The 17,465-nt window shown below is 38.2% G+C and overlaps 1 protein-coding gene across 1 annotated transcript in view; it reads left to right on the top strand.

Moving 5' to 3' along the window:
• Window positions 1-17,465, top strand: part of LOC138948176 (uncharacterized) — a 31,056-nt gene that overhangs the window by 8,981 nt on the left and 4,610 nt on the right. Inside the window, exons 2-4 of the mRNA XM_070319671.1 lie at window positions 12,589-12,690; window positions 14,031-14,135; window positions 15,505-15,668. Of these exons, the coding sequence (XP_070175772.1) occupies window positions 12,589-12,690; window positions 14,031-14,135; window positions 15,505-15,654 (357 nt within the window). The 3' untranslated portion in view covers window positions 15,655-15,668. The remainder of the gene's footprint in view (window positions 1-12,588; window positions 12,691-14,030; window positions 14,136-15,504; window positions 15,669-17,465) is intronic.

The raw sequence follows: 17,465 nt of genomic DNA, 5'->3' as shown, positions 1-17,465 counted from the left end.
CTAACTAACTAACGAAGCAACAAACAAATGGACCGACGAAACACAACGTTTTTAACTAACTAACTAACGAAGCAACAAACAAATGGACCGACGAAACACAACGTTTTTAACTAACTAACTAACGAAGCAACAAACAAATGGACCGACGAAACACAACGTTTTTAACTAACTAACTAACGAAGCAACAAACAAATGGACCGACGAAACACAACGTTTTTAACTAACTAACTAACGAAGCAACAAACAAATGGACCGACGAAACACAACGTTTTTAACTAACTAACTAACGAAGCAACAAACAAATGGACCGACGAAACAGAACGTTTTTAACTAACTAACGAAGCAACAAACAAATGGACCGACGAAACACAACGTTTTTAACTAACTAACGAAGCAACAAACAAATGGACCGACGAAACACAACGTTTTTAACTAACTAACGAAGCAACAAACAAATGGACCGACGAAACACAACGTTTTTAACTAACTAACGAAGTAACAAACAAATGGACCGACGAAACACAACGTTTTTAACTAACTAACTAACGAAGTAACAAACAAATGGACCGACGAAACACAACGTTTTTAACTAACTAACGAAGTAACAAACAAATGGACCGACGAAACACAACGTTTTTAACTAACTAACTAACGAAGCAACAAACAAATGGACCGACGAAACACAACGTTTTTAACTAACTAACGAAGTAACAAACAAATGGACCGACGAAACACAACGTTTTTAACTAACTAACGAAGCAACAAACAAATGGACCGACGAAACACAACGTTTTTAACTAACTAACTAACGAAGCAACAAACAAATGGACCGACGAAACACAACGTTTTTAACTAACTAACGAAGCAACAAACAAATGGACCGACGAAACACAACGTTTTTAACTAACTAACGAAGCAACAAACAAATGGACCGACGAAACACAACGTTTTTAACTAACTAACGAAGTAACAAACAAATGGACCGACGAAACACAACGTTTTTAACTAACTAACTAACGAAGCAACAAACAAATGGACCGACGAAACACAACGTTTTTAACTAACTAACTAACGAAGCAACAAACAAATGGACCGACGAAACACAACGTTTTTAACTAACTAACTAACGAAGCAACAAACAAATGGACCGACGAAACACAACGTTTTTAACTAACTAACTAACGAAGCAACAAACAAATGGACCGACGAAACACAACGTTTTTAACTAACTAACTAACGAAGCAACAAACAAATGGACCGACGAAACACAACGTTTTTAACTAACTAACTAACGAAGCAACAAACAAATGGACCGACGAAACACAACGTTTTTAACTAACTAACTAACGAAGCAACAAACAAATGGACCGACGAAACAGAACGTTTTTAACTAACTAACGAAGCAACAAACAAATGGACCGACGAAACACAACGTTTTTAACTAACTAACGAAGCAACAAACAAATGGACCGACGAAACACAACGTTTTTAACTAACTAACGAAGCAACAAACAAATGGACCGACGAAACACAACGTTTTTAACTAACTAACGAAGTAACAAACAAATGGACCGACGAAACACAACGTTTTTAACTAACTAACGAAGCAACAAACAAATGGACCGACGAAACACAACGTTTTTAACTAACTAACGAAGCAACAAACAAATGGACCGACGAAACACAACGTTTTTAACTAACTAACGAAGTAACAAACAAATGGACCGACGAAACACAACGTTTTTAACTAACTAACTAACGAAGTAACAAACAAATGGACCGACGAAACACAACGTTTTTAACTAACTAACGAAGTAACAAACAAATGGACCGACGAAACACAACGTTTTTAACTAACTAACTAACGAAGCAACAAACAAATGGACCGACGAAACACAACGTTTTTAACTAACTAACGAAGTAACAAACAAATGGACCGACGAAACACAACGTTTTTAACTAACTAACGAAGCAACAAACAAATGGACCGACGAAACACAACGTTTTTAACTAACTAACGAAGCAACAAACAAATGGACCGACGAAACACAACGTTTTTAACTAACTAACGAAGCAACAAACAAATGGACCGACGAAACACAACGTTTTTAACTAACTAACGAAGTAACAAACAAATGGACCGACGAAACACAACGTTTTTAACTAACTAACTAACGAAGCAACAAACAAATGGACCGACGAAACAGAACGTTTTTAACTAACTAACTAACGAAGTAACAAACAAATGGACCGACGAAACACAACGTTTTTAACTAACTAACGAAGTAACAAACAAATGGACCGACGAAACAGAACGTTTTTAACTAACTAACGAAGCAACAAACAAATGGACCGACGAAACACAACGTTTTTAACTAACTAACGAAGCAACAAACAAATGGACCGACGAAACACAACGTTTTTAACTAACTAACGAAGCAACAAACAAATGGACCGACGAAACAGAACGTTTTTAACTAACTAACGAAGTAACAAACAAATGGACCGACGAAACACAACGTTTTTAACTAACTAACGAAGTAACAAACAAATGGACCGACGAAACACAACGTTTTTAACTAACTAACGAAGTAACAAACAAATGGACCGACGAAACACAACGTTTTTAACTAACTAACGAAGTAACAAACAAATGGACCGACGAAACACAAAGTTTTTAACTAACTAACGAAGCAACAAACAAATGGACCGACGAAACACAACGTTTTTAACTAACTAACTAACGAAGTAACAAACAAATGGACCGACGAAACACAACGTTTTTAACTAACTAACGAAGTAACAAACAAATGGACCGACGAAACACAACGTTTTTAACTAACTAACGAAGCAACAAACAAATGGACCGACGAAACACAACGTTTTTAACTAACTAACGAAGCAACAAACAAATGGACCGACGAAACAGAACGTTTTTAACTAACTAACGAAGTAACAAACAAATGGACCGACGAAACACAACGTTTTTAACTAACTAACGAAGTAACAAACAAATGGACCGACGAAACACAACGTTTTTAACTAACTAACGAAGTAACAAACAAATGGACCGACGAAACACAACGTTTTTAACTAACTAACGAAGTAACAAACAAATGGACCGACGAAACACAACGTTTTTAACTAACTAACGAAGCAACAAACAAATGGACCGACGAAACACAACGTTTTTAACTAACTAACGAAGCAACAAACAAATGGACCGACGAAACACAACGTTTTTAACTAACTAACGAAGCAACAAACAAATGGACCGACGAAACACAACGTTTTTAACTAACTAACGAAGTAACAAACAAATGGACCGACGAAACACAACGTTTTTAACTAACTAACGAAGTAACAAACAAATGGACCGACGAAACACAACGTTTTTAACTAACTAACGAAGCAACAAACAAATGGACCGACGAAACACAACGTTTTTAACTAACTAACGAAGCAACAAACAAATGGACCGACGAAACACAACGTTTTTAACTAACTAACGAAGCAACAAACAAATGGACCGACGAAACACAACGTTTTTAACTAACTAACGAAGTAACAAACAAATGGACCGACGAAACACAACGTTTTTAACTAACTAACGAAGTAACAAACAAATGGACCGACGAAACACAACGTTTTTAACTAACTAACGAAGCAACAAACAAATGGACCGACGAAACACAACGTTTTTAACTAACTAACGAAGCAACAAACAAATGGACCGACGAAACACAACGTTTTTAACTAACTAACGAAGCAACAAACAAAAGGACCGACGAAACACAACGTTTTTAACTAACTAACGAAGTAACAAACAAATGGACCGACGAAACACAACGTTTTTAACTAACTAACGAAGTAACAAACAAATGGACCGACGAAACAGAACGTTTTTAACTAACTAACGAAGCAACAAACAAATGGACCGACGAAACACAACGTTTTTAACTAACTAACGAAGCAACAAACAAATGGACCGACGAAACACAACGTTTTTAACTAACTAACGAAGTAACAAACAAATGGACCGACGAAACAGAACGTTTTTAACTAACTAACGAAGTAACAAACAAATGGACCGACGAAACACAACGTTTTTAACTAACTAACGAAGCAACAAACAAATGGACCGACGAAACACAACGTTTTTAACTAACTAACGAAGTAACAAACAAATGGACCGACGAAACACAACGTTTTTAACTAACTAACGAAGCAACAAACAAATGGACCGACGAAACACAACGTTTTTAACTAACTAACGAAGCAACAAACAAATGGACCGACGAAACAGAACGTTTTTAACTAACTAACTAACGAAGCAACAAACAAATGGACCGACGAAACACAACGTTTTTAACTAACTAACTAACGAAGCAACAAACAAATGGACCGACGAAACACAACGTTTTTAACTAACTAACGAAGTAACAAACAAATGGACCGACGAAACACAACGTTTTTAACTAACTAACGAAGCAACAAACAAATGGACCGACGAAACACAACGTTTTTAACTAACTAACGAAGCAACAAACAAATGGACCGACGAAACACAACGTTTTTAACTAACTAACTAACGAAGCAACAAACAAATGGACCGACGAAACAGAACGTTTTTAACTAACTAACGAAGTAACAAACAAATGGACCGACGAAACACAACGTTTTTAACTAACTAACGAAGTAACAAACAAATGGACCGACGAAACACAACGTTTTTAACTAACTAACGAAGCAACAAACAAATGGACCGACGAAACACAACGTTTTTAACTAACTAACGAAGCAACAAACAAATGGACCGACGAAACACAACGTTTTTAACTAACTAACTAACGAAGCAACAAACAAATGGACCGACGAAACAGAACGTTTTTAACTAACTAACTAACGAAGCAACAAACAAATGGACCGACGAAACACAACGTTTTTAACTAACTAACTAACGAAGCAACAAACAAATGGACCGACGAAACACAACGTTTTTAACTAACTAACGAAGTAACAAACAAATGGACCGACGAAACACAACGTTTTTAACTAACTAACGAAGTAACAAACAAATGGACCGACGAAACACAACGTTTTTAACTAACTAACTAACGAAGCAACAAACAAATGGACCGACGAAACACAACGTTTTTAACTAACTAACGAAGCAACAAACAAATGGACCGACGAAACACAACGTTTTTAACTAACTAACGAAGCAACAAACAAATGGACCGACGAAACACAACGTTTTTAACTAACTAACGAAGCAACAAACAAATGGACCGACGAAACACAACGTTTTTAACTAACTAACGAAGTAACAAACAAATGGACCGACGAAACAGAACGTTTTTAACTAACTAACGAAGTAACAAACAAATGGACCGACGAAACACAACGTTTTTAACTAACTAACTAACGAAGCAACAAACAAATGGACCAACGAAACACAACGTTTTTAACTAACTAACTAACGAAGCAACAAACAAATGGACCGACGAAACACAACGTTTTTAACTAACTAACGAAGTAACAAACAAATGGACCGACGAAACACAAAGTTTTTAACTAACTAACTAACGAAGCAACAAACAAATGGACCGACGAAACACAACGTTTTTAACTAACTAACTAACGAAGCAACAAACAAATGGACCGACGAAACACAACGTTTTTAACTAACTAACGAAGTAACAAACAAATGGACCGACGAAACAGAACGTTTTTAACTAACTAACTAACGAAGCAACAAACAAATGGACCGACGAAACACAACGTTTTTAACTAACTAACTAACGAAGCAACAAACAAATGGACCGACGAAACACAACGTTTTTAACTAACTAACTAACGAAGCAACAAACAAATGGACCGACGAAACACAACGTTTTTAACTAACTAACGAAGTAACAAACAAATGGACCGACGAAACAGAACGTTTTTAACTAACTAACGAAGTAACAAACAAATGGACCGACGAAACACAACGTTTTTAACTAACTAACGAAGTAACAAACAAATGGACCGACGAAACAGAACGTTTTTAACTAACTAACGAAGTAACAAACAAATGGACCGACGAAACAGAACGTTTTTAACTAACTAACGAAGTAACAAACAAATGGACCGACGAAACACAACGTTTTTAACTAACTAACGAAGTAACAAACAAATGGACCGACGAAACACAACGTTTTTAACTAACTAACTAACGAAGTAACAAACAAATGGACCGACGAAACACAACGTTTTTAACTAACTAACGAAGTAACAAACAAATGGACCGACGAAACAGAACGTTTTTAACTAACTAACGAAGTAACAAACAAATGGACCGACGAAACAGAACGTTTTTAACTAACTAACGAAGTAACAAACAAATGGACCGACGAAACACAACGTTTTTAACTAACTAACGAAGCAACAAACAAATGGACCGACGAAACACAACGTTTTTAACTAACTAACGAAGTAACAAACAAATGGACCGACGAAACAGAACGTTTTTAACTAACTAACGAAGTAACAAACAAATGGACCGACGAAACACAACGTTTTTAACTAACTAACGAAGTAACAAACAAATGGACCGACGAAACAGAACGTTTTTAACTAACTAACGAAGCAACAAACAAATGGACCGACGAAACAGAACGTTTTTAACTAACTAACGAAGTAACAAACAAATGGACCGACGAAACACAACGTTTTTAACTAACTAACGAAGCAACAAACAAATGGACCGACGAAACAGAACGTTTTTAACTAACTAACGAAGTAACAAACAAATGGACCGACGAAACACAACGTTTTTAACTAACTAACGAAGCAACAAACAAATGGACCGACGAAACACAACGTTTTTAACTAACTAACGAAGTAACAAACAAATGGACCGACGAAACAGAACGTTTTTAACTAACTAACGAAGTAACAAACAAATGGACCGACGAAACACAACGTTTTTAACTAACTAACTAACGAAGCAACAAACAAATGGACCGACGAAACACAACGTTTTTAACTAACTAACGAAGTAACAAACAAATGGACCGACGAAACACAACGTTTTTAACTAACTAACGAAGTAACAAACAAATGGACCGACGAAACACAACGTTTTTAACTAACTAACGAAGTAACAAACAAATGGACCGACGAAACACAACGTTTTTAACTAACTAACGAAGCAACAAACAAATGGACCGACGAAACAGAACGTTTTTAACTAACTAACGAAGTAACAAACAAATGGACCGACGAAACAGAACGTTTTTAACTAACTAACGAAGTAACAAACAAATGGACCGACGAAACACAACGTTTTTAACTAACTAACGAAGCAACAAACAAATGGACCGACGAAACACAACGTTTTTAACTAACTAACGAAGTAACAAACAAATGGACCGACGAAACACAACGTTTTTAACTAACTAACGAAGTAACAAACAAATGGACCGACGAAACACAACGTTTTTAACTAACTAACGAAGCAACAAACAAATGGACCGACGAAACACAACGTTTTTAACTAACTAACAAAGTAACAAACAAATGGACCGACGAAACACAACGTTTTTAACTAACTAACGAAGTAACAAACAAATGGACCGACGAAACACAACGTTTTTAACTAACTAACGAAGTAACAAACAAATGGACCGACGAAACACAACGTTTTTAACTAACTAACTAACGAAGCAACAAACAAATGGACCGACGAAACACAACGTTTTTAACTAACTAACTAACGAAGCAACAAACAAATGGACCGACGAAACACAACGTTTTTAACTAACTAACGAAGCAACAAACAAATGGACCGACGAAACACAACGTTTTTAACTAACTAACGAAGTAACAAACAAATGGACCGACGAAACAGAACGTTTTTAACTAACTAACGAAGCAACAAACAAATGGACCGACGAAACACAACGTTTTTAACTAACTAACGAAGTAACAAACAAATGGACCGACGAAACACAACGTTTTTAACTAACTAACGAAGTAACAAACAAATGGACCGACGAAACACAACGTTTTTAACTAACTAACTAACGAAGTAACAAACAAATGGACCGACGAAACACAACGTTTTTAACTAACTAACTAACGAAGCAACAAACAAATGGACCGACGAAACAGAACGTTTTTAACTAACTAACGAAGTAACAAACAAATGGACCGACGAAACACAACGTTTTTAACTAACTAACGAAGCAACAAACAAATGGACCGACGAAACACAACGTTTTTAACTAACTAACGAAGCAACAAACAAATGGACCGACGAAACACAACGTTTTTAACTAACTAACGAAGTAACAAACAAATGGACCGACGAAACACAACGTTTTTAACTAACTAACGAAGTAACAAACAAATGGACCGACGAAACACAACGTTTTTAACTAACTAACGAAGTAACAAACAAATGGACCGACGAAACACAACGTTTTTAACTAACTAACGAAGTAACAAACAAATGGACCGACGAAACACAACGTTTTTAACTAACTAACGAAGTAACAAACAAATGGACCGACGAAACACAACGTTTTTAACTAACTAACGAAGCAACAAACAAATGGACCGACGAAACACAACGTTTTTAACTAACTAACGAAGTAACAAACAAATGGACCGACGAAACAGAACGTTTTTAACTAACTAACTAACGAAGCAACAAACAAATGGACCGACGAAACACAACGTTTTTAACTAACTAACTAACGAAGCAACAAACAAATGGACCGACGAAACACAACGTTTTTAACTAACTAACTAACGAAGCAACAAACAAATGGACCGACGAAACACAACGTTTTTAACTAACTAACGAAGTAACAAACAAATGGACCGACGAAACAGAACGTTTTTAACTAACTAACGAAGTAACAAACAAATGGACCGACGAAACACAACGTTTTTAACTAACTAACGAAGTAACAAACAAATGGACCGACGAAACAGAACGTTTTTAACTAACTAACGAAGTAACAAACAAATGGACCGACGAAACAGAACGTTTTTAACTAACTAACGAAGTAACAAACAAATGGACCGACGAAACACAACGTTTTTAACTAACTAACGAAGTAACAAACAAATGGACCGACGAAACACAACGTTTTTAACTAACTAACTAACGAAGTAACAAACAAATGGACCGACGAAACACAACGTTTTTAACTAACTAACGAAGTAACAAACAAATGGACCGACGAAACAGAACGTTTTTAACTAACTAACGAAGTAACAAACAAATGGACCGACGAAACAGAACGTTTTTAACTAACTAACGAAGTAACAAACAAATGGACCGACGAAACACAACGTTTTTAACTAACTAACGAAGCAACAAACAAATGGACCGACGAAACACAACGTTTTTAACTAACTAACGAAGTAACAAACAAATGGACCGACGAAACAGAACGTTTTTAACTAACTAACGAAGTAACAAACAAATGGACCGACGAAACACAACGTTTTTAACTAACTAACGAAGTAACAAACAAATGGACCGACGAAACAGAACGTTTTTAACTAACTAACGAAGCAACAAACAAATGGACCGACGAAACAGAACGTTTTTAACTAACTAACGAAGTAACAAACAAATGGACCGACGAAACACAACGTTTTTAACTAACTAACGAAGCAACAAACAAATGGACCGACGAAACAGAACGTTTTTAACTAACTAACGAAGTAACAAACAAATGGACCGACGAAACACAACGTTTTTAACTAACTAACGAAGCAACAAACAAATGGACCGACGAAACACAACGTTTTTAACTAACTAACGAAGTAACAAACAAATGGACCGACGAAACAGAACGTTTTTAACTAACTAACGAAGTAACAAACAAATGGACCGACGAAACACAACGTTTTTAACTAACTAACGAAGCAACAAACAAATGGACCGACGAAACACAACGTTTTTAACTAACTAACGAAGTAACAAACAAATGGACCGACGAAACACAACGTTTTTAACTAACTAACGAAGCAACAAACAAATGGACCGACGAAACACAACGTTTTTAACTAACTAACTAACGAAGCAACAAACAAATGGACCGACGAAACACAACGTTTTTAACTAACTAACGAAGTAACAAACAAATGGACCGACGAAACACAACGTTTTTAAGTAACTAACGAAGTAACAAACAAATGGACCGACGAAACACAACGTTTTTAAGTAACTAACGAAGTAACAAACAAATGGACCGACGAAACACAACGTTTTTAACTAACTAACGAAGTAACAAACAAATGGACCGACGAAACACAACGTTTTTAACTAACTAACGAAGCAACAAACAAATGGACCGACGAAACACAACGTTTTTAACTAACTAACGAAGCAACAAACAAATGGACCGACGAAACACAACGTTTTTAACTAACTAACGAAGTAACAAACAAATGGACCGACGAAACACAACGTTTTTAACTAACTAACGAAGTAACAAACAAATGGACCGACGAAACACAACGTTTTTAACTAACTAACGAAGTAACAAACAAATGGACCGACGAAACACAACGTTTTTAACTAACTAACGAAGTAACAAACAAATGGACCGACGAAACACAACGTTTTTAACTAACTAACGAAGTAACAAACAAATGGACCGACGAAACACAACGTTTTTAACTAACTAACGAAGTAACAAACAAATGGACCGACGAAACACAACGTTTTTAACTAACTAACTAACGAAGCAACAAACAAATGGACCGACGAAACACAACGTTTTTAACTAACTAACTAACGAAGCAACAAACAAATGGACCGACGAAACACAACGTTTTTAACTAACTAACGAAGTAACAAACAAATGGACCGACGAAACACAACGTTTTTAACTAACTAACTAAGTAACAAACAAATGGACCGACGAAACACAACGTTTTTAACTAACTAACGAAGTAACAAACAAATGGACCGACGAAACACAACGTTTTTAACTAACTAACTAACGAAGTAACAAACAAATGGACCGACGAAACACAACGTTTTTAACTAACTAACTAACGAAGTAACAAACAAATGGACCGACGAAACACAACGTTTTTTACTAACTAACGAAGCAACAAACAAATGGACCGACGAAACACAACGTTTTTAACTAACTAACGAAGTAACAAACAAATGGACCGACGAAACAGAACGTTTTTAACTAACTAACGAAGCAACAAACAAATGGACCGACGAAACACAACGTTTTTAACTAACTAACGAAGTAACAAACAAATGGACCGACGAAACACAACGTTTTTAACTAACTAACGAAGTAACAAACAAATGGACCGACGAAACACAACGTTTTTAACTAACTAACTAACGAAGTAACAAACAAATGGACCGACGAAACACAACGTTTTTAACTAACTAACTAACGAAGCAACAAACAAATGGACCGACGAAACAGAACGTTTTTAACTAACTAACGAAGTAACAAACAAATGGACCGACGAAACACAACGTTTTTAACTAACTAACGAAGCAACAAACAAATGGACCGACGAAACACAACGTTTTTAACTAACTAACGAAGCAACAAACAAATGGACCGACGAAACACAACGTTTTTAACTAACTAACGAAGTAACAAACAAATGGACCGACGAAACACAACGTTTTTAACTAACTAACGAAGTAACAAACAAATGGACCGACGAAACACAACGTTTTTAACTAACTAACGAAGTAACAAACAAATGGACCGACGAAACACAACGTTTTTAACTAACTAACGAAGTAACAAACAAATGGACCGACGAAACACAACGTTTTTAACTAACTAACGAAGTAACAAACAAATGGACCGACGAAACACAACGTTTTTAACTAACTAACGAAGCAACAAACAAATGGACCGACGAAACACAACGTTTTTAACTAACTAACGAAGTAACAAACAAATGGACCGACGAAACACAACGTTTTTAACTAACTAACGAAGTAACAAACAAATGGACCGACGAAACACAACGTTTTTAACTAACTAACGAAGTAACAAACAAATGGACCGACGAAACGACAGACCGACTGTCTGTCGTACTAATTGCATAAACGTATGGATTAATGAATGAATGAACGAACGAGTGAACAAATCAGTATCGTAGTGTCTCCGTGTGTGTCTGTTTGCAGGTCTGTCTTCTGTTTTGTAAGTCTGTCTGTGTGTGTATCTGTTTGTCTGCTTGTCTGTTTATTTCTATTTGTCTGAGTAATCTGTGTCTTTGTAAATGTGTGTTTGTATTTGGCCGAACATAATTATGTGAGTCTTTATACACGTGTGTGTGTGTGTGTGTGTGTGTGTGTGTGTGTGTGTGTGTGTGTGTGTGTGTGTGTGTGTGTGTGTGTGTGTGTGTGTGTGTGTGTGTCTGTCTATGTGTCTGTACACCTGCCTGCCTGCCTGCCTGCCTGCCTGCCTGCCTGCCTGCCTGCCTGCCTGCCTGCCTGTCTGTCTGTCTGTCTGTCTGTCTGTCTGTCTGAATGTCTGTCATTCTGTCATTCTTTCGGTGTGACTTACGCATACTGTGTTTAAGGCCCAGCTGACGAGACCGGGATGGATGCAGAGCATCATTGGCTCCCAGCTCTTCATGCTCGACACCATCCATGGTCATCTGGTGCAGTACGATGACAACAACGTGAGTAGCTTTTAATGACATGCAAGGCAAGGCAAGGCAAGGCAAGGCAACATCTAGATGTAGCACTTTTTAGCACGTGTACGGGAACGTGTACGGGTAACGTCATCAAATCTAGTTTTGACGTCACGCATTTGCCAAGATCTGCAGTCTTGGTGGGAGCAAACCAACGTATGATTTGGAACATTGGAGAAAAAAAGTGAGTCACGGGTGACACAATATCTACACGTACGCGTACAGGTCTTTGCTACACGTTCGATCATCTAGAACACGGTATTTATTTTAGAAACCCCTCGGGTAAATACAATAAAAACAACAAGAAAGAAATATGATAATGGCCGGGACACATCACTTCGTCATGTGTAACCATATAGAGGTCAAACTGGATAGAAAACTTATGATTATACATGTACCACAAATGTCTTTTAATTAAAAAGGTGAGAAAAATAGAATTATTTCATGATATACTCGTAAAATAAACAAAGTTTAATAACTTTGGCTAATTTGTTACTGATATCAATACATGCAGAGCCTTCCGGTGAACTTACCGAGTCATTTTTGCCGCCTTATATGACGAAGTCATCGAGGCAAATTTAGTTCTGGGAAATCTTTGTCACTTCCTGGAGAGAATGTTTACGTGACGTCATTGTTCACATTATGACGTCTTATAGAACTTTACTTCGCTTTTGACGTTAGAGTTTTACTTTGAATGAGAGGGCCAAAAAGAGGCGTCTCGGTCTCGGTGTCGTTTGTCATTAATATGTCAATGTTCTCGTATAATTGTCAAAGAGGTTAGCGTCAAGAGAAAATAAACTTTAATAAAAAATAAAAATTCTAAGCAATTTGTAGACATCCGTGTAAAGAAAAGAGGTCACCAAAGACTGAAGATTAACCCCTAACCCTAACCAAAGACTGAAGACTAACCCCTAACCATAACCCTAAGACTAAAGACTAACCCCTAACCATATTAACTTTTTTCTACCGTATTTTATCCGGGAATAGTCAAATACGATTTTGTTTGATTTTGAATGTGATCATTTGTTCACGACACATTCAGAGCAAATAATCAGGTATTTATTTTGTATTTGCAACAACAAAAACACGTTAGGAGAAGGGACTCGCAAAGGAAGTAACTGGAATTCACGAATAAGCCCTTAATCTTAAAATTTCAATCCTTTGTGTGACCTCCTTATTCCTACCGGATGTTACGCGCATTTCCTCAATAATGCAGACGACAGCACTTTTGAACTTGATGGAAAGTGAGAACCAGTAATCGACAGTGGATAGTGTGTTTTTGAGATGTTAAAACTCTTTTTAGAAAAAGCCTTCATGAACTGTTTCAGGACCTCGTGATGCTGGTAGGAAGAGACAACTGCTACCTGATTGACGCAGACGACAACACGTGGGACAAGATCGCCCACAACGAGGCTCAGGTGCCGAGAATCACGGTGAGAACATTTTAGTTGAGATGAAACTTGTTCAAAATATTATTTTTATAAAAAAAAAGGGAAGAAAGACAGACAGAAGCAAACAAAGAAATGAAGTTTGATCCAAAATGTATCCAAAACCAAATTAACAACTAAGCGACGAGAAAGTGTCTGGAAGAGCTACCGAGGTCAAAGCGCAACGTAGTACTTGCATTTTGGTAAAAATTAATTTAGTTCTTATAAAAACTAAAAAAAAAAACTGACTGTGTTACTTCTAGATTTATGTCCTTAATTTATTTTGTATTTCTTTATTTCTTTGTGTTTACTGCATACACGTCTTATACAAACCGATCATACACGTCTTATACAAACCGATCATACACGTCTTATACAAACCCATCATACACGTCTCATACAAACCCATCATACACGTCTTATACAAACCGATCATACACGTCTTATACAAACCGATCATACACGTCTTATACAAACCGATCATACACGTCTCATACAAACCGATCATACACGTCTTATACAAAGCGATCATACACGTCTTATACAAAGCGATCATACACGTCTTATACAAACCCATCATACACGTCTTATACAAACCCATCATACACGTCTCATACAAACCGATCATACACGTCTTATACAAACCGATCATACACGTCTCATACAAACCGATCATACACGTCTCATACAAACCCATCATACACGTCTCATACAAACCCATCATTTACCACCAATGAAAACTTTGGAGTACAGAACCCAAAATAGTCAATAGGACCTCATTCTAAATGAAGTCCAAGTATGTTTGAAGAGAGGATCTTCTTTTGAAGCATGCATACTTTTGACATTGAAATGTTGTATCCTAAATAAAAAAACACCGACATCGTGTGCATGAGCAGGCGATCTAGCATCAAATGAGATCAGAGAAAGGGTGTGATGTAGCATCAGATCAGATCATATCAGATCATATCAGATCAGATCAGATCATATCAGATCAGATCAAAGAAATGGTGTGACGCAGTCTTGCTTCAACGCCCCCCCCCCCCTTCTCCCCCTCCCTCACTATATTCTACAAAACAAGGACGAGACCCCGTTAACATTCAACATAAAACCATCAAAACAGCCAGCAGAACGTCATTGTCAATGACGTAGGCATGTATGTTTCAGGAGGATATATATAATATATCCCCAGACGTGACGTCGTTTATCTTTCACATAGAGAACCAAAACCCGTCAATACGATGTCATTCTGAATGACGTCATGATATATATTAAGAGGGAGATCTTGTGCCAGATCTCACAAGACAAAGGTGTGACGCAGTTGCACCTAATGTAGTCAATGCGACGTCATTCTAAATGACGTCATCGTGCGTTTCAGGAGGCGATCTACGGCCAAATCACACGCAACAGGGGAGTGACGAATATGACGTACCACGAGGCGGAGAGGATGTACAACAGTCCGTTTGAGCAGATCGAGTGTCGCGACAAGCACATCTTCCACGTTGATTACCACCCCCGGCACCACTGAACACGCGTGTGACGGTAAGCACAGGATAATGTAGGGGTAGGGGCCAGGTACCACTGAACACGCGTGTGGCGGTAAGCGCAGGGTAATGTAGGGGTAGGGGCCAGGTACCACTGAACACGCGTGTGGCGGTAAGCACAGGATAATGTAGGGGTAGGGGCCAGGTACCACTGAACACGCGTGTGGCGGTAAGCACAGGATAATGTAGGGGTAGGGTCCAGGTACCACTAAACACGCGTGTGGCGGTAAGCACAGGATAATGTAGGGGTAGGGGCCAGGTACCACTGAACACGCGTGTGGCGGTAAGCGCAGGGTAATTTAGGGGTAGGGGCCAGGTACCACTGAACACGCGTGTGACGGTAAGCACAGGAAACTGTAGGGGTAGGGGCCAGGTACCACTGAACACGCGTGTGGCGGTAAGCGCAGGGTAATTTAGGGGTAGGGGCCAGGTACCACTGAACACGCGTGTGACGGTAAGCACAGGATAATGTAGGGGTAGGGGCCAGGTACCACTGAACACGCGACCGAAACGGTTGGCCTAGTGGTAAGGCGTCCACCCCGTGATCGGGAGGTCGTGGGTTCGAACCCCGGCCGCGAATTTGCGATTCCTAAACGCCCCACTGAACGACGGACTGACGTCACAGCCGCTTCGGCCTTTTCCGGAGAAACACCGCGTGCCACTTCGATCGCGTTGCACTTGCAGTCATTCGGCGATGCCACCTTGATTATCAGTTAATAAAGTTATTATTCAGGCAATATGAAAGAAATTTAGTTTTTTCTTTTGTTACACTTACACATAGTTTTATGAAGATCAATTTCAGACTCGGCAAAAGAGTCAAAAGAATGGTTGTATCATGAGCGACTGTCACAAGCGAGAGGTGCGGTTCGGTCAGTATGTCAGTCACTGTCGAACTGTTCGGTGCGAAGCGGCACGGTTTTGTTTCTGGTAACTATATTGATTTCTTCAAGTTGTACTAATGTTTACGCTTTGCGCTGCGGTTTAATATGTGTGCTTGTTATTGGCTAATACGGTGAGCCCACGCCGTTTAGTTTGCAGACCGTGCACATGTGAGCTTTGTGTAATCGCGTTTTCATCATAACATACCACCGTGCTAAACCGCTTTGGGGGAAATGGTTTAAAAAATTTTTTTTAAATAAAATGAAATAAACGGAATACATCAGGGTTGAAAAGATTGAAGGGTGGAGTTAAGGACACAAAATAGATGACAAAAATAAAGCAAACAAGAAAAAAAAAACTGTAACCAGGAAGGGAGTCGAACTCGAGTCAGCTGACCTTCAAGCTGGAGCACAAACCACTAGGCAACTGACAGACAGGGCTACAAAAGTGAAGGCATTTCAGGGTTACTCCGTTGTATGTGGCGTTTTTCGCGCATGAAGGTTCTGTTACCAACTCTACGGCTAAGAAAGGTTGCATTTGAAGTTAAATGTCCACTAAAATATCAAAGAAAACACCATTTCTGAACAACACAACGGTTTGCGCTCGCCTCTCGCAGTCGTTCAGGTGAAACCAAATCGGCTTGCCTGATACAGCAGATATTAACACCTCGGGACGTCACATTGAAACACTGAGCTACAGTTTACTAACGTGATATGTTTTCAATTGTTCGTTCACTTATATTGCTTTCAGATTTAACACACCAAGATGAATGAAACAGTGGCACGCCTCGGTTTTTGTTGCGAAAACTGTGCAATGGCAGTGCTACGCGATCGAAGTGTGTATTATGTACACGCGGTGTTCCTCCGGAAAAGACCGAAGCGACATGTGACGTCAGTCGTTCAGTGGGGCGTTTAGG

This window comes from Littorina saxatilis, linkage group LG15 (genome assembly GCF_037325665.1).
Source record: "Littorina saxatilis isolate snail1 linkage group LG15, US_GU_Lsax_2.0, whole genome shotgun sequence".
Lineage (NCBI taxonomy): Eukaryota > Metazoa > Mollusca > Gastropoda > Littorinimorpha > Littorinidae > Littorina > Littorina saxatilis.
The sequence above is the reverse complement of the archived record's forward strand: the minus strand, read 5'-3'. Positions and strand labels throughout refer to the sequence as shown.